Genomic DNA, 27092 nt, shown 5'->3' with positions numbered 1-27092 from the left:
TATACCTGACATTACTCACTCCACCAGGCCTCCTAAAGGCACACAGCTCAGACACAGTTGTTGAGACTTCCAACTAAATTCAACTTTATTTATAGAGCACTTTAACAACAACCACAGCTATAATAAAGTGTTGTGCATAAGATTTGACATAAAACATACAGCAATTACACTTTTTAAAACCTATAGTTTATTTCTTTACATTATCATTGATTGTGTTTTTATACAATACAGTGCTTTTTTCCTTTATTAAAAACATGTAAAATAATAGTGGTCATTTTGGAGAGCTAAAACGGATGAATGGATTTTCAGTTCATTTCAAAATACGGATTTGCTATGTTGTCTTAATAGCTTGAAAGCTGCGTGAGATGATGGGGCGGTTGATTAATAACGCTTTAAACTCGATGGGATGGAATCCCTCGTCTCCAGAGTCAAACCCTTCCACCCCCGTCCGCCCTCCTCCCCCGCGTATGTATCCGCACACAAACTCCCACTTGAGAGGCGTTGCTTTAGGACGCCAACCGCATTGTACCGATGAGCTGATGGTGTGACCCCAGTCGCGGAAAAAGCCCTGACGACAGCGTCGCCTCTGTGATGTTTTTGCGATGTATCTGCGGCTGTGCGCCTCTGCCAGAGCGCGCAGGATGAGAGCGATGACAAAGAGTGGGTTGCATCCCAGTGCAGCAGCGTGCGTGTGCGCGCGTGCTAGCGAGACGGCGTTCCTCGACAAAAATAGGAGTTGGATGTGAGGCAGCTGATGCACGGCTGGGGGGAGATGCGGTTCCCGGTCGCCGTGTAGGATGTTTCCCCACCTCAACCTTCTTGCGGGCGGCCACTCGCCTATCGCAGCCCGGCGCGAGGACGTTCGCGTCACGACCAGGAAAAGAAACGACGCCTTTCGAGTACGTGCAACGCTCTCTTACTGCAAGTCCGAAGAATTATGACCAAAGGATCCCATCCGGAATGCGTTTCACCTAAGGACACGTTTGTCGAGGAGTTGCTGGGGAAATATGGAACTTGATCGGCGTCGTCGCGTTTAATGCGCCCCTGGAGATACTAGTCAACACAAACCGAGGAGAATGTGTCGAGGGGGAGACGGAGGCTTTGGGTTGTATTGTGGGTGAAACAAACAAAAAAAAAAAACCCGCAAAGAGGAGATCCGCTGTCGAACACAAAAGAAAGAAAGCAGGAGGGCGAAAATGCAGTTTGAGACATTGCGTCAGTTCTGTAGCTCGGTTCTTTCCCATTTCAATGGGGCTTTCTCGGCGCCTCAGAACATCTTGCAGACTGAGCTGTTGGAGCAGGCGCTGAGCAACATAGGGTGAGTGCTTCCTTAGCGAAGACGTGCCGCTAATTTATGAGGAAGGGCTTCCCCGTTACTGTGTCAAGACAGTATTGGTGGTGGGAGGATTGCGTTTATTGATTAGCAGCCATGCCCGCGTAGTAGCAGCCGCCGGCAGAGAAGTGAGCTTGCCGCTGCTGCTGCTGCTGCCGCCGCTGCTGCAGATCTTTCCTGCCAGCTATTATCAGCCGAGCTGCTCTGGTGCGCTATACTTGTGGGCGTGCACGTGTGTGCGTTGATTGTAAATGTACGTGCATGTGTGCGTGTCTATCACACGCGCCGGTTGAAATACTAACCAGTTTGTGGGTTGCTAGTTGCGACGTATTGCGCTTGTTCCTGCGTGTGCGTGCATGCTCCAGCGCACCACTGCTGCAGCGTGTTTGCGCGTTTCACAGCCGCTGTGGTGTGCTGCCCCAGAGGAGAACATGAGGGAATTGAACACCGGTAGTTTAACTTCAGTCCAGGAAACAAGTACCCTATAAAGCACAGACCCACAAAGTCGCATCCACCCACACACTCAAATGCATGACATTGTGTTCTCGTTCCGTATGTAAGAGGAGCATACGGACAAGCGTCCACAAAATTAAAAAAAAAATACATTTATTATTCGGTGTAACCTCATGAATTGTTGTTATAGGAAGCCATTGATGTTATAGGAAATTAGAAACAGACTACCAAGCAGAGTATTTCGACCTGGAAAATCATACCAGCACCTGGATTGTGTGACATTCAAGATGTATTAAACTCTATAACTTTTAATCAAATTGCAACCTGCTCTGCTGGGATTTGACAGACAGACATGTTGGATAGATATGTTCAAGGTTAGCTATAGCTAGAAGACTGTCTGCTCGTGTGCTGTGTCAAGAGAGGTTGGATGTGGCTTTGATGCACTGGAGCATGTTATGATTAGCCTGCTAAATGCTTGTTTCACTGGCGGAGAGGCCTCTGGTCATCTGGCCTGGCTGCCATGACAGACTCATTATGCTGATGGTGGAAGGAGCTGGAGGTTGCAAGAAGACCATTTCCTTTAGCTTATTCTTCAGCACCACACTGTGATTTTGCCCCCAACTCTAAAATCAGTCAAACTTACAGCATTGCTGGGCTCTCAAGCACTTAACACGATCACGCCAGTCAACAACCGGAAGAGCTGAACATGGCATTTGCGCTTGGGAGCAGAGACCAGCAATAATCAGCTCATCTAGCAGATTAAAGTGAGTTTATCGATCATCAGGTCTTCACATTCCTATCTCAGTCAACTTCCCCTGGTATATTGTGGATTTAAGACTTGCTTGCAGTTGCGGAAAAAAGAAGAACCCAATTACAGTGAACCGTCATCATTAACTGCATTTTTACAAAATGAGTTCTTTCAATGTAATCACATTAGTGAACACAGCAAGCACATGCATTAGTAGCCGAGCACACAACAACACTTGGCAGCTGATCCAGCTTAGTTCACAGGCACCACAATTGGTGTACTGCTTTGATTAACCATAGAAAATGTGGAGTCAATGAAACTCAGGCTAACAAATGGTTTATACCCGCTGTTTTCTTTTGACTGTCATTACAATACAACATAACTTGCTGCACAGGTTGCTGTGAGTTCAAACTTTGTTATTTGTGTCTGACGTGTCTGTTTTCATTCTTTTTTGTGCCTTGCTTGCCCATACCATGTCTGCTAATGGGCTGCATGCTTTTAGATTCTTCTTTCATGTATAATGCATTTGCGTGTCAGCCAAGGTCCTAATGGGGAGTGGGGATCTGTTCTTAGAAGGCCTCAATGCTTCTGAATTGAGTGCTCCCTACATTTAACACACACACACACACACACACGCACAAACGCACACATTCCCACAACTGCAACTTTTCCCATCTGCAGTGACGGAACTATCTGTCTGTTTACATATACGAGGCATTCGCCTTTTCATAGATGCTTTTATATTGGAAGTAAAGAATAGTAATTAGTTTTAAATTATGACAATTGAGGTGCATTGGAATGAATGCAGCGCTCTGTTTCTGTGGTGGTGCTCTTCATTAACTCCAAACCCAGCTAGGTGATCTTGGGTGTTTTTTTATAAGTCAACCTCCTACTCTCAACTGTTCAATTCATTTCCCGTATAATGTTTGTCTTCCATAGTGACAGCACATTTACAACTGTACAATGTGTTTTGAGCTTCTAAGAGCACTACAGCACGTATAATTAAGGATATGAGAAAAGACAAGTTGTCTATTGTTCGCAGGCTTCCCAACAACAATAGTGTTACGGTCATGAAAGACTCTTTGACTACTTCAACTAGTGATTTATTAATCCTGGCTTTTATTTCCTTGTGTTTGGGACTGATTACAAAGATGAAGGAAGGAAGTTGTCATCATCACACTTGACATTGCGGAAGTAGAAAATTGACTCGCTGGGGTCTTAAAAATGAGATTGGTGCAGGCAAAATGAATTCCTCTGGTTTCGCCAGTGTGCCTGTGGCACTTGGCCAATCGGCTCTCTCCTTTTTCGTGCTGTCCAGCTCTGTAGTATCCTGTGATTGGATTAAGTGGATAAAGAATAAGAATACTCTTTATTAGCATGCATTTAAAAATGTAATACTAACTGCGTACTCTTGAATGTTGCGTCCTTTGAAAATGCAAACACTATGTATTGTTTACTAATAAATGCTGAAAATGATACATCTTGGCATCAATGTTCCTCTAATTTTCCATGCGTCTGAGCATTCACACAAACTTCCTGAGCATTCATTGGACCATGGTGAGCAAAATCACACGTGCACACCTGTCCAAAACCTGAGATTATATTATACACAATACATTATATATACTTTATACCAACATGGTGCCCGCGGGCACCAGGTAGCCCCCAAGGATCACATGAGTATCTTGTGGGCCTTTTCTCAAAATAGCTCGCCAGTCAATGGGAGATTATTTTCTCGGAATGTTGTTGAAGTGATCCTTGGTCGCGCTACTGAAACTGTAAGGGAAGTGGGAATGGTGTGGTGTCCTGTTTGTAAATTAAACTGAGGTGGAAAGGAAGGAGACGAAGGAGTGTAGAAATGTGTGTGTGTGGTGGGCATCAGCGTCATCGTGTGCGCTGAGAGTCTGAGGGAAGTTCGCAATTGCTCATGCGTGCATCTTTGAGGGAACATTGCTTTGCATGTATAGCGCCAGTGGTAGCAATTGTAACATTTATGCTCAACCAGTCAAAAAGTGTGCAGTTACAACACAGTTAATGCATCCAACAGAGTGTTTGTGTAGATTCATCCTTATGCAGCAAAAGTTGGATGGAAACAACGGGATTTTTTTCATTTCAATCCAAAAGACTTCTTCACGTCTGATCAACTTCCCGAACGTGTCTGATACAGATTTAGATTCAGTTGTCACTGCACCAAAATGTGAAAACAGGTGCATTTTTCTTAGCCTCTTTCTGTTACATGTGACTTTTCATCCAGTTCCACCCTGCCCACACTCAGCCCCTCTCTGCACCCCTCAACCCTATGGTGTTGTACCTGGGTGTTGGCAGCACTCAGCTGCTGTAATTAAGACAGCCTTTTATTGGCTTTGTCCTCGCCAAGGGAGATGTATGCAGGAATAAGGCAGGCCCCGGTTTATTGCCTGGGCGTCTAAGAGAGGAGTTTTGATGATTGCACACTAGAGAAGGAAAAAAGAAAGGGCTAAAGAGAGCAATAAAGTCAAGAAGAAATCTGAAATAAAAATGATAGCAGCGCAGAAGAAAGTGGTTGAGTGAAAGTGAGTCCTTCCAGCTCTTCAGCTTTCATAAAACACAATCAGACACAAAGTGAGAGAGAAAGAATGTACGTGGTTGTTAGCTTAAAGTGGACAGTATAGTAAGATAAGGATCCCGCCGATGGTTTGCTAAACCCGCTGCCCTGCAAGGTCCGTGAAATTGCCTTTGGCAGATGTGGCTGCAGGTTGCCTCAGCACAGTCTCACCGCCCAAGGTACACTCCATCCTGCTACATGTACATGTAATGTACAGCTCTTTCTGTATGGCTCATTCTATACAGTGAAACAGAATGAGCAAGGCATATTAAGGTAGCAACAATTGAATAGATACATTTCAGAACAGAAATGTTGGCCCTTGCAAAGCTCTGACATCTGGATCCTTTTCATGCCCATAGAGCGGAACTGATTACCTCAAAGGTTGAATAGGCTCGTATGCATGCTTTTGTGTTTGTGACCCTTGACCTTAAAATGTCATTAATAATTGAGTGACAGTAGCTATGGAGTTCACGCGGAAAAACACTTTCAGTTTCAGAATAGTGGGCACTTCCATCACAGTTTTGCCCCCAGGCCCTAAATATCCCCACTCATAAATGGACTGAACAGAAGACACAAGTGTGACATAAATGTGTGTTCCTCTGTTTGTGTTTGGGACAGCCCATTTAGTTGGCCATGTGTCTACCGTCCAGGAGTTACCAGATCTGTGGCTTTCTTATATGTATGTTTTTTAGTGCTCACACAGATGTCTGATGTCATTTGTTTTTAAATAGCCAGAAGAGAGGAGATTAACTGCATGGATGGTGCTTTTCCTTCAACCATATGCCCCAATGTGTGATGTTATTTGTCAATGTCAGGAACTATTTAGTAGGTTGAAGAGAGTCTAAATTTGCCTGACTTTGCTGTTATTGCCTTCTGCCACTGTAGGGCCTTTGTGGAAGGCTAGCTAGCTACAAAAGTTATTTCACAAATCCTTGTGGGGTGTTGTCCTTTGTCGCTTCTCAACCTTAAGCTACGGTACATTACAACATCAGTATTCTTCTTTCAGTTTATAAGTGTTGAATATGAGAGGGTTTTGTTTTTTTTAAGAGGCGCATGGACAGTACGGTACATACAGGGCAGTAGGTGACACAGTGGAGCACATTATGAAACCACATTGACTACACACATAGGAAATAACAATGCTCGGTTAATTGGTACTGTCAGTCTCATGTAGTTAAATAACGTAGAAAAATATCAAAAGCAGCTTTCGGGATCCATTGCCATTTTCTACCACTGTAACCCGAACAGACGAACAATGATAAAGATGTTGTTTTACGGCTCTGTTTTATGCTGATGGATGCCCTTTTAGATGTAATCCTTTCCATCAACTGGGCTTAACACTCACAAGCTGCATGAAAGGGTGTAACATGTACTTTTACAGTACCAATGCCATACCTGTCAACCTCCAAGGCTCCATGGCCTTACAAACCGTTGTATTTTTCCTTACAAAATACAAAATAATCTTACACCATATATTTTTTTTAAATGCGTGTATTTATTTACGCGATCATTACTTTCATCAATCATCAGTGTCAAAAGGCTGTGTTTTGCACTTTTCAATGACCGGATCAGTGAAGGCAGGGGCAAGGCAGCCTTAGTCTTGGTTCTCTTGCAGGCAAATTCCTGAAACATCTTAAAAAACATGAATTAGTACAGATTTATATTAGACTATTTTACCAAGCTCATCATTGTACTGTACAAAGTTATAAACAAATATTTCTAAGAAAAAACAAGTGGGAACAATTTTTATTTAACTAAACTAAAATATCCATTAATAATGCTTGTAATTTCAATTTTTAAAATAAGAACAGATATTTAAAAAAAACTATATATATATAATATAATATATATATATATATATATATATATATATATATATATATATATATATATATATATATATATATATATATATATATATATATATATATATATATATATGGGCGGCACGGTGGTCGACTGGTTAGCACGTCCGCCTCACAGTTCAGAGGTCGTGGGTTCGATCCCGGCTCCGGCCTCCCTGTGTGGAGTTTGCATGTTCTCCCCGTGCCTGCGTGGGTTTTGGTAAGTTGATTGGATACTCTAAAATTGGCCCTAGGTGTGATTGTGAGTGCGGATGTTTGTCTCTGTGTGCCCTGCGATTGGCTGGCAACCAGTTCAGGGTGTCCCCCGCCTACTGCCCAAAGACAGCTGGGATAGGCTCCAGCACGCCCCGCGACCCTTGTGAGGAGAAGCGGTACAGATAATGGATGGATGGATGGATGGATATATATATATATATATCTATATATATATATATATATATATATATATATATATCCCAGCTGTCTTTAGGCAGTAGGCGGGGGACACCCCGAATTGGTTGCCAGCCAATTGAGGAATCTTCTCGTTCTTTTTTAGGAGCAAAATGAACATCCATTGACCGATAGGTTTTCGAGACGTCTACTTTTTTGGCGTGGCTATTTGTATCAAAATGCATCTTTAAATCATAGAAACCGGAGGCAGCTACTTTCACGTCTTTTTTGCAAGCAACACAATACGAATATTCCATAACTTTCTTCGAAGCTTGTATCAATCCCTCGTATTGTCCTGACATTTGCTTCCCACTCTTTGTGATGTTTGCCTCTTCCATTTAACTTACGGCGTTTTAATTCTGGTTCGGACATCGTGACTTGATGATTGTATCCCAAAAAAAAGTGGGATAGGATCCAGCACGGCCCGCGACCCTTGTGAGGATAAGCGGTATCGATAATGGATGGATGGATGGGTTGCTGTAGCTTTTTATTGAACGTAGCTGCAACATTCGACTTGGTTCCAAACGCTATTCTCTACTTCACATCCTGCCGCTGCTTCTACTTACTACACATAGTAGGTTACTTCAGCATAGACAGCCCCCTAGTAGTGTAGCTGTACTCACTAAATGATTTATAATCAGCACAGTACCCATATTTGGCAAACTTGCGTTTTTCCGTACAGATTTTCTTCCACGTCTTAAAATGCATAAAAAACTTACTTTGTACGGCAAAAACGTACTGGTTGACAGGTATGCATTCAGTGCCCATGTTTCAATCAATAGTGAGTCGATTTACTTTGGAAGGGTAGAATATCTGATACACCGCTTGTCCATCCATCCATCCATTATCGATACCGCTTATCCTCACAAGGGTCGCGGGGCGTGCTGGAGCCTATCCCAGCTGTCTTCGGGCAGTAGGCGGGGGACACCCTGAATTGGTTGCCAGCCAATCGCAGGGCACACAGAGACAAACATCCGCACTCACAATCACACCTAGGGGCAATTTAGAGAGTCCAATTAACTTACCATGCATGTTTTTGGAATGTGGGAGGAAACCGGAGTACCCGAAGAAAACCCACGCAGGCACGGGGAGAACATGCAAACTCCACACAGGGAGGCCGGAGCCGGGATCGAACCCACGACCTCTGAACTGTGAGGCGGTGCAGCGCTTTTATTGCAGAATTTCGGTCCGGACGTCAGCGCCGACAGCCAAAGCAAACGGAGATCAGACCATTGGTAGCCGGAGGCAGCCGCTAGCTCCAAGCTAACGCAGCCCACGGTAACAGCCATTTAATAAGAGCACTCCATATGAAAAAAAACAAGCAAGCAGTGTTAAGAAGTAACTGAGGCAGTGACTTGTTACCTTCCTGAACACATGACTCCCATTAAAACAGTGGAAAACGAGGGCTTTAAAAGACTCTTCAAAGTACTAGACCTGCGTTACGAACTGTGTTTTTGTGTTTACATTGTTACCTTTTATGTTTACATTCACTGCACATCGTGATAAAAATTGTCACTATTCAAATTAAAACCTGTTCAGAAAGCTTAGCTGACTTAAAATGTATTTTTTTTTCTTTTAGAGTTTCATACACATTTTGAATATGTTTTTTTTTGTTTAACATGAGGAAAATGGTCAGAAATGTCCAAATTAGTATTAAAAAAAAGAATCGTGATAAAATCGTGATTGTGATTTTATTTTTAAAAGATCGTGATCTGATACTTTTGCCAGATCGCCCACCCCTAGTGTATGATATACTGTAGTTCTTGTGTGAAAAATCCATCATATATTCCCACCTTTCCAAAATATTCCTGATGTAATTATCTATATTATATTAAACTATACCTCATATTATTACATTATTATGGTTATCTCCCTGCATTGTTTCATGATTGGCTAAGAGGCTGCTTTTCACGTAATCCTGTCACTGTGCAGCAAATCCAAACCCATTTCATGCTCCAATTTATTAAATTACCAAAAATACACTTCAAGAAGCCGTGTGAAAACAGAATCATGAAAAAGATTAATCTAACATCTGCGCCTATCCAACCCACTGCTGTCGTCATCCATCTCATCCCCAGCTTGTTCTCAAATCCTCTTTTGTAGCACTGATGGTATTTCACAAGCTCAATGAGATTAATTATCTCCATATTTTGCAAACACTGCACCGTGTGCGGTTCCCCTGTCTGCCGGAACGTGTAAAATTAGCTCAGTTCATTCGGGTTGCAAATGAGTCAGTCAGCCCTCGCGATACTTGGCGGTCTCGCGGGCCTCTTCTGACGTGCAGCGGAGAAGAGAACTCAGCAAAGGATGGCTCAAAAGCCTCCTACTCTGGCAGGCAGATGCTGAGTAAACAGAGAATAAGAAGCTGCAGTACCCTCCTTCTACATGCACTTCTTCTGCTTTCATTATTTTTGTCTGTCTGCTGGCTAGCATTAATGAAGCACCATGTAATAATGGCCTAATCCCCAGCATTTACTAGTTCATTAGGTTTTAGGATAATAGTTTATCTCCCGAGGTGGCTCAGAAAAGGGAAGAAGCTCAGTTGGACAATTTCTCTGTTTTCACTGATAGTGTTTTCTTCATTTTATTGACATATCACATGTAAGACTATGCATTATCTCCTGCTTTCTTATCCTGCCTCCGTTGTCTGTTTCGTTAGATTTGCTCACATTTGTGTGTATATGAAACAAAACGATCATCACCGATCAGATCATTTTGGGTTATATTCTCCCGTGTGCTTAATTCAGAAAAGGTGTGCAACTGTGCAGTTTTTGGGCTTCACAGATCCTCTCATCGATTTATGCACCTTCATTCTCCCAAGGACTTAAGTGCTTTTCCTCTTGCATGCGCCAGAGGCTGTAGTAAGTCTGGCGTCCTATGAAGGTGAAACATCATATTGCACGTTTTGAGTCATTTCAGCTGCTCCGATTGCCAACTTGACTGACTCGTGTTGACGTGCGCCGGAGCACACCTGGCCCATATAAACTCACCGACTGCCCAACGACCATAATATGTCACTACCACATTACGCCGCCGGCCGAAATCTTTGTGCCAGCTGACATTTTTTCACCCGGGAGGAACATTTCCTGGGGGCTTCGATATTGAAAACACTGATCACAAACAACTACAGTCATCGTAATGGCGCCATGAGTTCGGTTTTAAATCATTTGTTTGAATTTGACTAGCTCGCGTGTGGCGCAATGTGAGCATTGTTGCTGGGCATCTATGCTAATCAACACTCACTCGCTTTTCGATTGATGCGCAAACATGCGTTTAATCATGAGCACAGTATTCTGATGAAATTACTTTTATTGGGTTTATTAAAAACAGAATGCAAAAACACATGCTCCTTAAGAGTACCTTGTTAGATGTGCAGCGCACAGGTCACTGCTGACAATTAGTATAACTGCCGTATCCGCTACGCAAGTTCATTTTACATTAAAGCAACACTGTGTAACCTTAAGTTTTCATTGATTATGGCAGCAGGCGGCACGGTGGTCGACTGGTTAGCACGTCCGCCTCACAGTTCAGAGGTCGTGGGTTCGATCCCGGCTCCGGCCTCCCTGTGTGGAGTTTGCATGTTCTCCCCGCGCCTGCGTAGGTTTTCTCCGGGTACTCCGGTTTCCTCCCACATTCCAAAAACATGCATGGTAAGTTGATTGGATACTCTAAATTGCCCCTAGGTGTGATTGTGAGTGCGGATGTTTGTCTCTGTGTGCCCTGCGATTGGCTGGCAACCAGTTCAGGGTGTCCCTCGCCTACTGCCCAAAGACAGCTGGGATAGGCTCCAGCGCGCCCCGCGACCCTTGTGAGGATAAGCGGTACAGATAATGGATGGATGGATGATTATGGCAGCGCCATGTGGACAAAAGTGGTAGTGTTTTGAGTGAAGTCAACCACATTTCCTATGAGCGCCAGCAGCGTAGCACAGTGTACTCTCGTGAAATCCTGAGCTCTTGCTCACCTGTAGTTGGACTGAATCAGAACCGGGCACTTGACCCTTTTTTGCCCGTCCGGCCGCGACCCCGTCGCCCCAAAAATGGGCATCCGGCCGGGCCGGAGGGTCAGACCGGTCCTGCCCAGGGACGGACTGCCCAGCTCTGGACTGAATTGCATTTCTGTTTCCAGTGGCTGTTTATGATGAATGGTGACGATGTAGTGATTCTAATTGTGTCCATACAATATAATGTAATTATGTTTTGTCTTTGTAACAAATGGGGAAAGGGGGGGAGTGTGGCAGGGTTTGTGGCTTCCTCTTCAAAGTTTCCTAGTGCCAGTAAAAGTGATACAGACCCCCTCAGGCCCTGACAAAGGTGCCATTTAACCAGTTGTAAGTCGATGTTTCATCAGAAGAGTTATGAAAATATTTCATTAAGGTCAAATACTTATGTGGTGTTGCTTTAAAAGCTGAACCTATTTTCCAAATAGATCTCTATGGAATTCACGTCTCATGAAATCTCCACGCACCGGGAATTAGCGCCACCCTCAGACTATGACGACTCAGACCTCTTTGGTGGTTGCCCACAAATTTCCAGGTCACACATAGTGGGTGTGTCCGAAGTCTGGACGAGACAATCACCTTGAAAGTGTGCAAGCCAGCTTCATTAAAAAAAAAAAAAAAAAAAAACCTTCAGCCCGAATAGGAGAATTTGACCCTTAGTTACTGATCTCCCTGCTACACAGATGAGAAGTGTTTCTTGATGCTTAAAGATATGCACCATGTTAGTGAATTATCCCTCAGTGTCCTTTCTTTAAAACGGAAGTCAATCCAAACATTTTTTTTTCAAGAATATTACCAATCATGGCTCAGATTTAGAAAACAGGTCAGCCGTGTCGACAGAAGACCAAATGGCCGCCCCCCAGAGATGGCTAAAAACGAGTGCATTTTGCTGCTTAACTTATATTCCACAAACTCAAAATTAATCAGAATGCTGTGTTTCAACTAGTGGGCCTGCTGGGAACATATTCTTGAAAAAAATATGTTTGTGTTGACTTCCGCTTTAAGGCATATGTCACCGATGCTGCCCTATACAATTACAATTAACCCACGCAGCCCTTTGTTCTGACTTGTGTTCACCAAAGGTCTGGACGTGGGCTCATCGATTGAGACGTTGACTTGTCAGTGCCACTGAGCACAAGCGAAAAAGTCCCTTTGCTGAGCACACAGGTCGCAGCAAACAGCTTTTTCATTCGAAGAAGTGGTTAGGAGAAACTGACATTGTGTGCATTTGTCAATGGAAAAAAAAAGAACAACATATTTTCACTGCATCTCAGTGAGAATTTTTTTTTCTATGCACATTATTAGAACAATATGATTTTTTCTTGCAATTTATACTGTACAAATGCACTCTGCATGCACCAATCTCATCTTTCGGACCCCAGCGAGTCAATTTCTACTTCCGCAATGTTAAGCACTGGTGCACTTCCACCACGCAGATTTTAGTGGGAAAGAGCGGAGTGCGCTTCGATTGGCCAGGGGTCGGCTTGTTCCATCCCACAATGGCGCACAACTGCGCAAATGCTCCGTTACGCCCAATTATACCTGTGCAAAGTCTTGGAAAATACCAGGAAAGAAAACTCGACCTATGCGCACAGTCAGAACTACACTTTGAGCTAGACTTGCGGTCGGCACGAAAATAGCGCCTCATTCATTAGCTGCTTTCCACTGCCCACCTCACGTGTCTTTTTCACAGCTTTTTTTCTGGCTCATTGTCTTTCGTGTAAAATAACGATACAGAGGTATTGAGTTGAAGCCTGATATAGCCAGCTTCCGACATAGTATACAGTAGGAGGTGTAACTTAAAAGGCAGACCACCTGATGTGTGTAGGGAGACATGAGTGTGAGGTTTAACACTTTAGGATTGCTGCCCACACCCCTTTAGGTTAAAAGCAATTGGTACTGTCCCAGACGCTCTAATTACAGTGGCACCCTGATTTAACGGATCCTGATTTAACAGATTTTGTATTTAATGGACAGAAAATAGTGTCCAGTCCACTTAAAATTAGATGGCGCTACCAGTATGATGAACAATATGTTTGTAAATGTCTTCAGCCCTTGACTATCTTCAAATGTGCGAAATTCTGAGAAGATAGGCTCATCTGGGTCAAGTTACAGCAGCTTTTATTGGTAAGAGTTCTCAAACATTTAGCGATGCTAATGTTTTGTTTGACTCCATAGGGAGGCAGCCATTAGCCACCCTCAGCTAACAGGCAAACGCCAATGCAGCCGTGTGGGTTCAATTAGCGTCCGGCCGCTGATACAGCCAAGGGTGGCGATATGAAATTATCTTCTTATCGGCCTAAGACAATTTCATACCGCTAACCTTGGCTGTATCATTATGGAGGTGATAATGGATTTTCCTCATAGGAGCACACATTTAATGTCAATAAAATCCAAAATATTGTGCTGATGGCTTTTATATTTTCATAGGTTGAAGTGGACATGAGTAGAGCTGTGCATATGAATTTTGGTGACTATTGGTCACAGTTTCCAAACACTAGGTGACAACAGAATGTGACAAAAAAGCCAGGTAACAATATTACAATGCTTGCCTCTTTCCTTCAATGACGTTGATAGGCTGGGATGAAAAAAAAAAGCAGGCCACACCCATAAAAAAGGGCATCATTAAGATGTGCTGAATATAGTAATAAAAACACAATAAATCACTAAGTTTTTCTGGGGCATGAATTTTATTGCTGACATTTTTACAGACACCTATTGTAGAAGTGCCAATGTTCAATCCTATCAAGTGTCCCTTCAAGGGTTGGAAAGGAAAACAGTGGTTCAGGTTAAACGCAAAGAATCAATTTGGTTAATGTTGACAAGTTACACATCTTGGTTACATTTAGAAGAATAAAAACACTTTGGTGAATTTATGTTTGCATCTGTACAAAAGAGAAAAGAATGCCGTATATCGAATGCCAGTTTTGCGTTTTCTCTGAAAAAACTCCGGGGACGTGTGGATGATAGGGCTAACCGCAGGCTTATATCCTGCGTTTTCAAAAACCCCGGCTACGTGTAGACAGGGCCTAAATCTTGGCACATTCTGCCTATGTCACGTTTATTTTTTAAGCAATTAGTGAAGGCTTTTTTTTTTCCTTTTTTTCCCGTGGCCACACATCTGGTTGAGTGTTTTGTTACAATATTAATAAAAAAATATTAATGTTTCCTTAAAATTGTGTTTTCTTCTTGTTTTCATAAAACATTGAAATACGATTTATGCAATTATTCTATGTGGCCGACGATATGCTATGCTGAATCAAGCAATGCAGTCAACCAATCGACATGTACTGACCCCCATTTGTTTTGAATGCCCAATTAGGATTTACAGTAATTGTCCAACTCAAAAGGGAATATACTGTATGTTTGTAAAATATTCCCAAACTAATTTCCCAGCCTTAGGATGTACCGTACATTAATAGTTGGCTGTAATTCCACTTTTCGATCGCAGCTTTCTTGGCCTGAAAGATGAATGTTCTGAGCATTAGCAAGATTAGGTGGAAATGTCAAGAATGTCTTCAGAATGCTAAGTGAGTGACAAGGTTTAGTTTAAGAATATTAGACTGCCAGTGTTAATCCCAGATGATGGGTTCATTCTCCCTTTGGAAGCAGACATGGTGAGGTGCTCTAACAGACAGCTGCACCCCATCTCCTCATGGAGCGCTGTTTAACCTGAAGCTCATCATCATTTGTCAGAAATGATTGTACAAACAAAGGAGCACTTCTCACCTTGATCAGACCTCCGTATCCTTACTTCACGCTGACAGGATCTCAATTCATGCAGCTCATCTGCTCCTACATTCACAGAGCCACCTTGCGTAGTCCTTGCTTATGGATCGGTGTGAGGAGTCCAACCCAGCCTAGCCACACAGTTTAGCCCCGGGGATGTTATTTTGGTCGGCAAGATTTATTAAAGACTCCTCTGACTCACCCCTCAGCTTTTTCATCACCTACCCACTTGTATCGCCAGAGAGCCAGACAGCGTCACTACCTCTGATTTCAAATGCAGCTTGCTCATTGACTTGAAAACTGCATACTTAGCAAATCCAAAAGAGTTGGTGCGTGCCTGTTAGTGTGTGCCTGTGTGTGAGAGAGAAAGAACAAAAGGTGAATTATTTTTCTTTAGTATCAGAGAACAATGAAATAAAAACATTCCATTCAATGTTTGTTTCAATATAGAGTAATTCAATTACACCAAAAGGAGAATACCTGATGAGCACTTAGGGCTGGGCCGATAATTCGATATCGATATGTATTGCGACTGACACGTGAACGATACCAATAGAAAATGCCTTCGATAAAACGGTCAATAGAAAAAAGAAAAACAAACCCGATCGCAGCATGGTGCGTGATGTAGGCAGCGCGCTTCCGCCTCCAAACATGAAGAAGAAGCGTTCAAACCAAAGAAGCAGCAGCTTTTAAACCCAACGAGGAAGAAGCATTTAAACCAACAAGAAGAAGCTGTTAACTCAGCTCGCGGGCCCGGCAGCCGTGCGCTACGCTTGCGGGCCCGGCGTCCGCGCGAGCGAGCGCCGTAACTTTGCTCAAATAAATGACCACTCGACTCAATACAACTCTTACAATTCAATTATATTATGCATGATAACCCTATTAAAAACCCGTGGATGGAGCCATGGTGTACAAGTAGAGGAGTTCTTGTCTTTGACATGCTAGCAGTAGTTAGCCTTATCCGACACCGGCATCGCACTCAAGGTAAAATCAAGCAAGTAAAATATGAACGGACTATGGCAATAATGAGTCCGCTAAAAAGATAAAGTAGTCCTAAGACGTTTGGTCAACGATGATGTATGCACTGCAAAAGAGTATTCGTTCACTTACATTGGATGAACATTGAATGAAGGCTAATATATGTGTCAACAACTGCTTTGGGGTAGACCTAATGCAAATAGGCATCTACAATGCACTGATGGAGGACAAACTGCACATTACACTACATAATGTACAAAAAACAGTTGACTGTTATTTAAAGGTAAGGTTTAAAACAAAATCAATAATTATCAAAATTGACTGATATGAAATACTTAGATTGTGACAGTTTTTAAAACATTTCTCAGCACATTATCTTTAAAATGGAGTTTATTTAATCTTTATTGTCGATTGTCGACAGGTTTATTTCACTCTTTCATAGTTACATTGACCTCTTATTAAACGTTAAGTATTATGTTAAAATAAAATAACCTAAATGTATTTTTCTTCGGGTCATTATTTTCAATAGTTTAAAAAAAGAAAAAAAATTCAATATATATCGATGTCGACCAATATGAAACACTTATATTGTGATATACTTTTCAGTAATATTGCCCACCCCTATGAGCACTAGGTATTCGACAAAGAAGCAGGCATGAAAGCAGGATCTCTAGGTATAATGTGCATTTTCAGAAAGAAAAGTCATGTGTAAAAATGATGACTTTCAGTGGCACTAATTAACTATGCACAAGAAGTTAATGCAAATCTGTTTGTCTGTTTGATATGATTCCTGCCGTCTATGCAGTCTGCTGGTATACACTGTCTGGTGGGAAGTACATTCTACTGGCCACTTACTTATTAAAGTGCTGCAACCGATAAATTTGAGAGTAACTAATGGACTGTTTAAGTGACTGATATTATCCTGCATGGGATAGAAGTTGTGTTATGGCAACAAAGCAAACATTTGGGGCAGTCGTCATAACAAACGTTATTTGCGGGAATGTTACATACTTTGCTGTTGCCGGACCATTATTCTTTCGACGTTTGCTGCATAGTATTTTTTTTTCAATTGTTGTACACTTCAGTATAGTAAAAAGTACTGCAACGATTTTGGTGGTGATGTATTGTCATCATCAACTCACTTGTTCCACATCCACATACATTCAGAATGTAAAAGTTGTTAATCTGTCGTAGTGCACATACATATCGTATTTGCAATCTGTGTTATTTAAAAAAAGTAATTTCAGAATTACCACAGAATTATTGTGATTTCTTCCTGGGCACACATTGCAGCTGCACCCACTAATTTAACCGACATGCTATGAGTCACTTCACATGCTTGCGAGTTGTATTACATTACAAATCAAGAGAATTAAACTATTGTAGGAAATGTCATTTCCTTCAACTAAGACAGATGCATGCATAATGTCACAGTCTTTATTGCTTTACATTGTCAAAGCATACCGGTGATGATGATATACATGTTTAGTGAATTGAGATGAATTGGATGCACTGTGAAATTGCCACATTATCAAAGGCATCTTTTTTCATCGACCCAAAGCAGTCAGAAGAGAAAATGCTAAAATTGCCTCTGCATTTCCAAACAGATTTTCAACTTCTTTTCCTTTTTTTCCACCTTTTTGATGTATATATTTTTTTCAGCAGTTATTATTGTCACAATCTTGACTTCAGCCACCTCAGATATTTATTAAAATGTCTCAGTGGTTCTCTTATGTTGGTTCTCCTGTGTATTTTCGGGGCAGTTGTTTGAAAAGGGGGAGGAACAAAAGCAGCAGTAAGTGTGTGGGCCGCTTTCTTTTCCAGGCTAAACAAGGTATGGTTGTATGACAGTAAGCCAACACATATTCCAGACACTGAAACTGGAATGGCTCAATTTATTTTCGATGCCATCCATCCATCCATCCATTATCGATACCGCTTATCCTCACAAGGGTAGCAGGGCGTGCTGGAGCCTATCCCAGCTGTCTACGGGCAGTAGGCGGGGGACACCCTGAATTGGTTGCCAGCCAATCGCAGGGCACATAGAGACAAACATCCGCACTCACAATCACACCTTGGGGCAATTTAGAGAGTCCAATCAACTTACCATGCATGTTTTTGGAATGTGGGAGGAAACCGGAGAACCCGGAGAAAACCCACGCAGGCACGGGGAGAACATGCAAACTCCACACAGGGAGGCCGTAGCCGATATCGAACCCACGACCTCTGAACTGTGAGGCGGACGTGCTAACCAGTCGACCACCGTGCCGCCCTATTTTCGATGCTTTTGTTTTAATTACCAATCTCAAAAAATGCAAGTCAAATACCTGCATGTTGTCCAGAAGTTGGATGTGTTTTTCTTAGGCATGCCTATGAGGTTGAGTATACCTTCCATGTTGCAATGAGGTCAACTCGCACACAATGTCCAATTGCATGTACCTACTCATAGAGGTTATTTGATTACACAGTATTTAATGTTACCAATGATTGCTGAGGTGTTTTTTAATTACTTGCAGGCCCTTCAGATTACACACTAGCTCACTTTTTGACAGGAGTCGGTATTACATTTAAGATCAAATACATACAGTAATTAGTGTTCCTCTCTCTGTTTTTCTATTCCACTCAAGTATTGCATTAAATTCCAGCACTAAGTGATTTGTTTGTGCATTGTGGCCTTTTCAGTTTGATAAAAAAAATGTCTGCGTGCATATGCTGTTTGCTCTTTTAACCTTTTTTTCTGCAGAGAGGAATAGCAAGCAGCAGTGTAGCTCTGATTTATATCTAATCTTGATGGCATAGTCTATTGGGGCTTGGCCTACATAGAATGCTAGCCGTGTCTCTTCTTTAAAAGGAGACCTAACAGGCAGTGCAGTGCAGAGCAGAGGCTGTAACCATACACAGAACAAACAACAAGGTGCTGGTTGGTGTCCTTATGGAAGGGAGGATGTGTTACCCGGGACATGCGGGCAGGGGAGGCAGAGCCTCCCTGTTCCCTCTGCTGCATGTGAAGAGATAAAAAAAACTAACAAACCCAAAATAGTAATGATTGCAGAAAACTATTTTCCATGTTACTTATCTGACCAGTGCTTTACAGTGATTTTCTTTTCCAATCCAATAATGTCAATGATTTCATCATTAAAATGAATAAAATAGCCGAAATTGCGTATTTCCTATTCAAATACATGGGCGAGAAGGGAACAAGGGCATTGCACTTTCAGTGCCTTCAGTGACTATGCACACATTTATTGCCAGCGCAGGCAGTAGGTGAGTTCCCTCACACAACAGCCGTCGCTGTTTGTCTTTATATTGCCAATTTAAGGGTTTTATCAGCGATGTAGAGCGCATGCTGACATTCCAGAGCCTGCCTAATATATGTAGTTAATAAATGTGTATGACATTTACTCTTGGCCAGGAAAGGGTTTCAAAGTGCACTGTGAAGCCAAAAATGTACCTTAGCGCTGCCGGCAGGTGGCAGTGTCCAAACTCGGTCCTCAAGGGGCGATGTCTTCATTTTTTCCATCTATCCCTGCTGCAACAAACCAGACTCAACAGATCATGATTGTTATCAAGGTTCTTCAGAGCTTGCTGATGAGCTGATCATTTAAATCAGGTGTTTTGCAGTAGGGACAGATGGAAAACAGGCAGGAAAGCGGCCCTTGAGGACCGGAGCTGGACATGTCTGGTGGAGACACTTGTCAAGGTTTGATCTGCGGCGCGCAACTTAAGTCTAACTTGCCTTTAAAGAGAAGTCAATGTGCATATGTCGACGGTGGAGGAGGGGTAGGAAAGAAGTTGTTGTTGGTGGGAGGCAGACTCGTCATCGTTGTTGCAGATTTCTATGGAGACGTCTTCAGTGGACAGTACCACGGAATTATATTTGGCGGATTCCTCTAATGCCCAGGTCAAAGTACACAACTTTTTTGTCGTTCACAATGGTCGCTTTGTCATATTATCAGATGAATTAGTTTTGTGTCTTGGACTGGGCGAGTGGCCACACTCCAAATCTGACACTGACCAGACCCCGCCCAATCATTGCGTGCCAAGAGCACGGTCCGTCAGCACAGTTTCGTAGGCAAGGGGCAGAAAAAAAAGAGACAGCAGGGACAGTTTGTGGGCATGCGGGACACAAGTGCGGGTACGTGCCAGAACTTGGCTCTGCAGAAACAACAACCGCATGGCGCGCGCTCCTGTCTCCAAACGTTTGTGGGGACGAATGGAGGGGTCGTTCGCAACAGCGGGATTACATGAGATGTGCGCCAGCGCCAACAGAAATGAAGGCAACTTCCAACTTTGCCTTTTATAAGTTCCTGCGGAGCCAAGCCCTGGTGTTGGGCCAATGTTTGTGTTTTTGGGTTATCTTTTTTTATTGTAAATCGTTTTTGATGTACCGAATGAAAATATTGCGTAACATTCCATCTATTTGGGTGGAATCGCTTATTAAGCAGTGGTTCCTACCCTTTTTGGGCTTGTGTACCCCTAATCTTTTTGTTATACCATGACTACCCCCTCATTCATACGTGTTGATGATTCTCCATGGTAGCTTTCCTTTCCATAATGCTGTTATGTCCGAGCTAATAAACGCAACACTCTGTACATGGCCATGAGTGACTGAGAATGGAGATAATGTAGCGAGTACTGCTCCTGTTCAACCTGTTTCGTTTGTTAATAAACTTGAGTTCACTAAATAATGCTTCCGTAATCCATCCATAGTAGATGCTATAATATGTTAGGCTGATATCACGTTACATCAAACACACATGGTACCCTGTGCATGCTTATACTGGCTAGCTTCCATGTAGAACTGTCCCTACGTCAGAAATGAAATCAGGCAACGGCCACAACATGCTTCCTTTTTAGATGCTCGTTCATCATCGCCGTGTTGCCCTGAAAGGGCGGTTTGCATCGTATTAAGTATTTTTGGTGAAATGCGCCCAAATTTGTGGACTTTGTTGCTAACACGAGTTAACCATGACACGGGATTACCCACAATGCTTCTGTTTACATTACGTTGTGGATGACCACTACTGTGCGCATGCATCACAGACAAGCCATATAGCCAGCGGCTGAAGCTCGAGACGAGACAGTTTCGACAGAAAAACAGAGCGTCAAATAACTAAATACATGAATAAACGATTCATCGACTATTAAATTAATTGGCTATGATTTTGATCGTCAACTTCGTCGTGACTAGTGGGGTAATCTTGGCAGCCCTAGTATACGTGTTGTATCCTTGTTTTACTTTAAAGTGGCGTTTCCCTCTCTTTGGTAATCTTTTTGTCATTATGACCGAATGTTTGTGGCTTGTCTCTGTACTTTTCAACAAATTCAAGCCTGGCCTTCCTATTCTTCATGCTAATAACTTGTTTACCTCTTGTGGTGTAACCTCTGTACTTGAGGTCATGATGTCGTTCGCAAACAGTACTTTTCACTTTCACTGATGGCTTCTGGAGGTTGTTGCTGATGAACAGTTGGTTTTGGGCCTTATTTATTTTGGTATGAACTGGTGCTTTTTTTTTCTTGATCTACCCATTTAACATCTGTTATTTGTGGTTTCTTTCTGCTTCAAGGTATGATTTTGGAAAAAGGTTCATCTAAGTTTCATCAGTCCATTAAATTTAAGGCTCAGATGGTTTAAATAACCTACGCGTATAGTGACCACAACCCGTAATGTCTGTAAAAAAAACGCTACAGCACTAAAAGCCGAGCGTGGAAAGAGAGGTTTAAGTTGGTAGTAGTTGTCAAAAACTTCACTGTGTTTGCAACACCAGATTCTTTAAGTCTCCCAAGTACATAGTGTCCTCAAAGTTTCTTGTCCAACTTTAGTCTTGCAGTCTTGCACCATTAATATCTGTGGCATGACTGTTGAAGGAGCAGAAGCCGATGTCACTAAACTGTGTCAGCTTCAAGTGTGGGCACTAAGTGGACCTGATGTGCAGGACTGGAAATAAAGAACAAATCTTCACAGGACAGTTTGTACTTGAGGAGAAGGAGGAGGGGCATCCTTTGATAGCACTAAGAGATTTTTTTTCCATCTGTGAAGAAGGTTTTTTGAAGGTCCAACTCTGCAGCATAACTTGTCAAAATATTACAAGTACTGTATTAAACATTATGTAATGCTTTGCATGCCTATCCAAAGAAAGTATGGTTTTGTGCGCATTTAGGATTTTGGAATTGTCAAGCCCTTCGTATTGATCAAAATAGCTTTTAAAGGACCTTTTCTATTTCTGTTGCAATGTGGCACTCTCAGTGAGATTTCCCTCCATCGACAATTTACATATGCTTATAAAAGAATTTGAATAGTATCATTTTGAACATGGCCTTTAATTTAGAAGATGAAGTCACACAACATTGTCTTCATTTCATGACTGCATTGTTACTGTCAAACCTATCTTGCGAGTGACTTGCTGTTGCAACAGAATTGGACAAACCAAAAGGAGCAACAACTTGACCTCTCTTTCACCCGTTTTTCCTCCTCTTTTTTTCTTCCCTTAGTTCGGGATAGTTTCGGTCATTTCTTCATGTTTGCAATGTTCTCTGATGTCACATCAATGTGCCCCTCGCCCACAGAGAGCGAGCAATATTCCAATCTGTCAGAGGAGGAAGTATTTGGTATTATCATTTGTAGTACTATTCATTGGGCATTGCTTTAATTTTCAATCTATGTTAGCTGTTCCATATTCAAGGTCAGTGGTCAAGTTATTGTAAATATGTGCAGCTTTCCCACTTGAAAGAATTTCATTCATCCACAGAATATTTTTTCAGGATTTTACACAATGATCAAGCAAAGTTTTCCCTATGTCTCTTTTTAATTTAGAATTCAGTAGTTTGACAGTTCATCAAGAGATTTCCCTCCTAGTCACTTGCAATGAGGTGCATTCAATGCATTTGCATTGAGTTAGACTCAGAACTTTGAAAAAAAATAACACTAGAAAATAAAAATACACATTTTTTAAAAATTTCAATAACACCAAGCTTCACCCTTGTATTTCACTTTTCTCCACAACAAATAAGGCTGTCACTGTTGTTTTAACTTTACAGTGTAACATTTATTAATTAATGTATTTACATGTTCTTGTCGTCCTCTTGTTGACACGAGTAACAATTTGATGAGTTCTAATTTTGTTACTCAATCATGGACTCATTTTATTTTCCTACACCATTCAAAATCCAACTACCACCGTTATAAATTTAACCCAACAGTTAATTAATCGCAAGTGACGCACAGTGCGTAAGCCGCCGCTCTGCCTGCATCTTAAATTAGTGTCTGCCTATCTCATCTAATGGGCAAGCCAGCCCTGCTTAACCTCCACCCTTGTAAGTGCTGTGTCAACAACATGTCCCCTCCTGCCATCATGTGATTCTGCACATCAGTCTGCCGTCACATCCACCCTCACCCATCGGCCCTTGCAGCTCAGAGCCAACCTCTTGGGAAGGGTGAGGCACAGAATGGGGAAGCATGATTGGACAATCACAGTAACAGATGTGAAATCAATTTTGGAATGTAATGCATCACTACAGACTAGAAGCAGTCAATCTTAATAAACATGCACACATCCCCACAGAATAAACCAGATCTAGCGCAAACCAAGCCGCTGAAAACTAGCTACATCATCAAAGTGCCAAGCCTGGGAGACATGTACAGTATTTGCATGAATATAATGCATGGAAATGATGAGGTAGAGAATTTTTCACCCACCTGGACTTCCAATCTCTCTATCTCAACCTCCTCTTTGTCCTTTCTATTGACTCTGTATCAAGCATACGTTATCTGTATAACGCTAAGGAAACTATATCCTGTAGGACCTCGTGCTGAATAAAATAATCTTGCATGTCTTGCTCTGCTTGTGATTGATCATATTGTTCTTTCTGGCAGGCTGAGCAGCATTGCTGCTTGACCTCTAGCCATTCGTAGCAGTCAAATGACGATGTTTGTCCTGAAACTGAGCTGTCTTTAAGACCTCTAGGAGCTTTTGCAGCAGCGTTATAAATGTTGCTATTCAGCCGTATACAGTAAGGAGCAGGAAACTGTCGGTGCAGCAGACTGGTGGAAAAAAGCAGGCAGGCCGTGCTAATGCTACAGCAGCAGTTGCTGAGACTTACCATGGTTTTATCATACATGGTAACACTGATATGCTTGCTATACTGTATTTCTTTTATTTTGAGGGGTCTAATAATTATGCAGTGGCTAGCGTTATTGGAAGAATAAATCATGATGCATATAAGGAAATGTATTAGTCATTATTAGCTCTCTTGACTTTAATGCTTTAGCTCACACAAGCACATTTAGCTTGCTGCTTTCGTTCTGGTGATCTTGTTTCAACAGTGACCCTCCCAAGACATATTGTTGTCATTAGTAGAGCAGATTCCCTCTCAAAGAAAAAACTCCAGCAGGATGTCACTCATTTGTGTTCATTTCACTTCTCTCCGTACACAGAAAGTAGAGCTGTCACAATACCTATTGGGCTGATGTTGCATTTTTTTCAATGAATGATTTTGCTTTTTTTAGATAACATGTCTCCCCAGCAGCAGGATAGGCAGAGAGCAAAGAGCTGACGTCACACAGGCAATTTGAAAGAGTCAAACTGCATTCATGTATTTCTGCTGCTGGGGTTCTTATCATCAATAGAAAAAGCAACAACAGCAAAAAGGGTGTTTGCAAGAATATGGTTCTGTTCCTTGGTGGTGAACCTGGGTTGTCTGGGTTGATCAACACTGCTCTTGTGTTTGTGCGGAGATCTCCTCAAAAGCATTTGTATGCTCGGGATCACATGATAATCTTAGAGTTTTATGTAGTCATGATTGTAACAAAAGATATGCAGAGGAGCATTAAAAATGTTGGATAACTTGGTTGTGAGCTGTGGCAGGAGTAAACTCCCAGGTTCAATGCATTTAGTCAGCATTAGCAAAGACTGTGTTAATAATACTAAACAGAAGAACGGTAGCGTCAGAAGAAATTATAGGATCAAAGGTACTGGCCCAATTTACAGTATTATATTCATTATATATATGCACTGCCCATCTAATAGTCGACAAATACAGCATTTAACACCTTAATCAAACCTTAACATTCATCCTGAGGCCCTGATGGAATTGGAAATGTTAGAATAAGTGGCAGCAAACATGACTGAATTACAGAAAATATCGGAACTGAGAATTGTTTGGAACCGTAATTGAATCAAAGAACAGGAATCTGACCTGTAATCATTTACATTCAAAGGATGCTCACACCCAATACCTGGTCAATTTTGTCGCCTGTCGTGTAGGAGTGCCACTTTCCCTGCTTCCATCCTTGTTATTGTTAGCATTGTCCTTCTGTACTGATTAATGATGTCACACGGTCAATGCAGTGTCACAGCTGAGGATTTATGTAATTAACTCACAATAGGATAGGATTTTATTTCCACTCAATGAATTGCAGACTGCAAACATGCCTTTCTGTTGTCCGTCTGTTGCGATAATTCACTCCTGTCTGATCTGCTGTATACAACCCGCCTCCTTCTCTGACCTGTGTCTCAGCCTATAGTGACATCACATCTGCATCTTGCCTTATAAGGGGATGTGATGGAGGGGGAACATCGCTGTGTGCTTTGTGACTCAATTGCTGCAGCAGTCAGACCTCAGTCTTGCATTTTAGGCATCCTGCTACTTCATGCCTAAACCTCATACAGTGGATCCATTTTTAGCTGGAGGACATGGTTTACTGTCATTGTTCCCTTGAAAGATTCTTACAAATGTACCTAGACTGTCAGATGATTGTACTCTGTTTTTATGTGTGTGTTTCAGTGAGTATGAACTGATAGCATAGAAGTTGCTACACTGCCGGGCCATTGTTCTTCGGTACTTGCCAAAAGCTGCTTTAGCACCTGTGGTATTCATGCATGCTGATGGCCATTGTTAGCTTGTTTGCTAGCTGAATGACGAGTCTCTGTTTAGACAGCAAGGAAACACAAGACTAAATGAGAGCGGGGAAGTGATATGTTTGCCTAGATGTGGTTCAGCTCTTCAATGCTAAGGTTTCAAATATCGCCCATCTAGTACAGCTGTGTCCTTTGGGTTTTCAACATCACCTCATTGGGAAGGATAATAGGAAGTAATGAAGACTGAGTCGGCCACAGTGTAAGAATTCCATTAAGCAGAAAATAAAACAAACAGAAATATGTGCACATCTCAACACAAACACATCAGACAATATAAGATAACTCCACCAGAGTCAGCTCATCACCCATATGCCATGTGCATTACAAACGCTCTGGTACCACGGTTTCTCCATCCAAAGTCTATTCCATGTTTATTATTCCTGCTGCTGTTTGAATGAACTTAGGTTACTTTTTGTCAGGGTGCCATTCATGAATAATGTAGCAAACCACTCATTTGTTCTTTCAGCTACAGCTGAGTAACGAGTGGGACTGTCTTTGGCATTGGATACTCATACGGCAGACTGTAAATTACCTTTTGTTTTCTTAGTATAAAGTGACCCACTAAAATGATGCTGCTAATAAATTAATACTGTTTTTATTAGTTAATTAATTATTATTATCATGATTATTATTATTATTATTATCATTATTATTATAACAAAAAATAATTGGAAAATTGGTTTTGATTGAAGGGTGGCACGGTGATCGACTGGTTAGCACGTCCGCCTCACAGTTCAGAGGTCGTGGGTTCGATCCCGGCTCCAGCATCCCTGTGTGGAGTTTGCATGTTCTCCCTGTGCCTGCGTGGGTTTTTTTCCCACTCTATAGTTCCACTCTATAATAATCAAGATACGTATGAAATCATCTCTTATTGGAGAGATCTATCTTTGAAGGAACTGACGCATTTACAGTACCCATTTACAGACAAGTTCATTCATGTTGTAGAATGATAACAAGAAAGTCTTGTATCATACCCACTCAAACTGAGCTGTACTATATTGAATCGAATGGTAATCCTACTGAAATCGAACCAAATTGAATTGTTCCACTTAATTA

General features: G+C 42.0%; 1 protein-coding gene and 1 long non-coding RNA gene across 28 annotated transcripts in view; one reads left to right on the top strand and one right to left on the bottom strand.

Moving 5' to 3' along the window:
- The window catches only part of rims2a (regulating synaptic membrane exocytosis 2a), a 146446-nt gene that overhangs the window by 48031 nt on the left and 71323 nt on the right, over positions 1-27092 (top strand). Inside the window, exon 1 of one of the 27 annotated variants that reach the window (XM_086039300.1) lies at positions 524-1318. The exons of 23 other annotated variants lie outside the window; for them this stretch is intronic. In XM_086039300.1, the coding sequence (XP_085895426.1) occupies positions 1197-1318 (122 nt within the window). In that variant the 5' untranslated portion in view covers positions 524-1196. Of the gene's footprint in view, positions 1-523; positions 1319-1565; positions 2551-27092 lie in introns of those variants that run through there. 3 more of the 27 variants (XM_086039301.1, XM_086039307.1, XM_086039302.1) reach the window with 3 other exon arrangements.
- Positions 14102-25591, bottom strand: LOC147144029 (uncharacterized). The gene is made up of 4 exons (XR_015087980.1): positions 25355-25591; positions 15367-15492; positions 15142-15272; positions 14102-14873 (listed from the first exon to the last, which is right to left on the bottom strand). It is a non-coding gene; the product is annotated as an uncharacterized LOC147144029 (long non-coding RNA).

Source organism: Filicampus tigris, chromosome 8 (assembly GCF_054856515.1).
Source record: "Filicampus tigris isolate MCC_2025a chromosome 8, RoL_Ftig_1.0, whole genome shotgun sequence".
Lineage (NCBI taxonomy): Eukaryota > Metazoa > Chordata > Actinopteri > Syngnathiformes > Syngnathidae > Filicampus > Filicampus tigris.
This window is presented reverse-complemented; position numbering and strand designations above follow the sequence as displayed.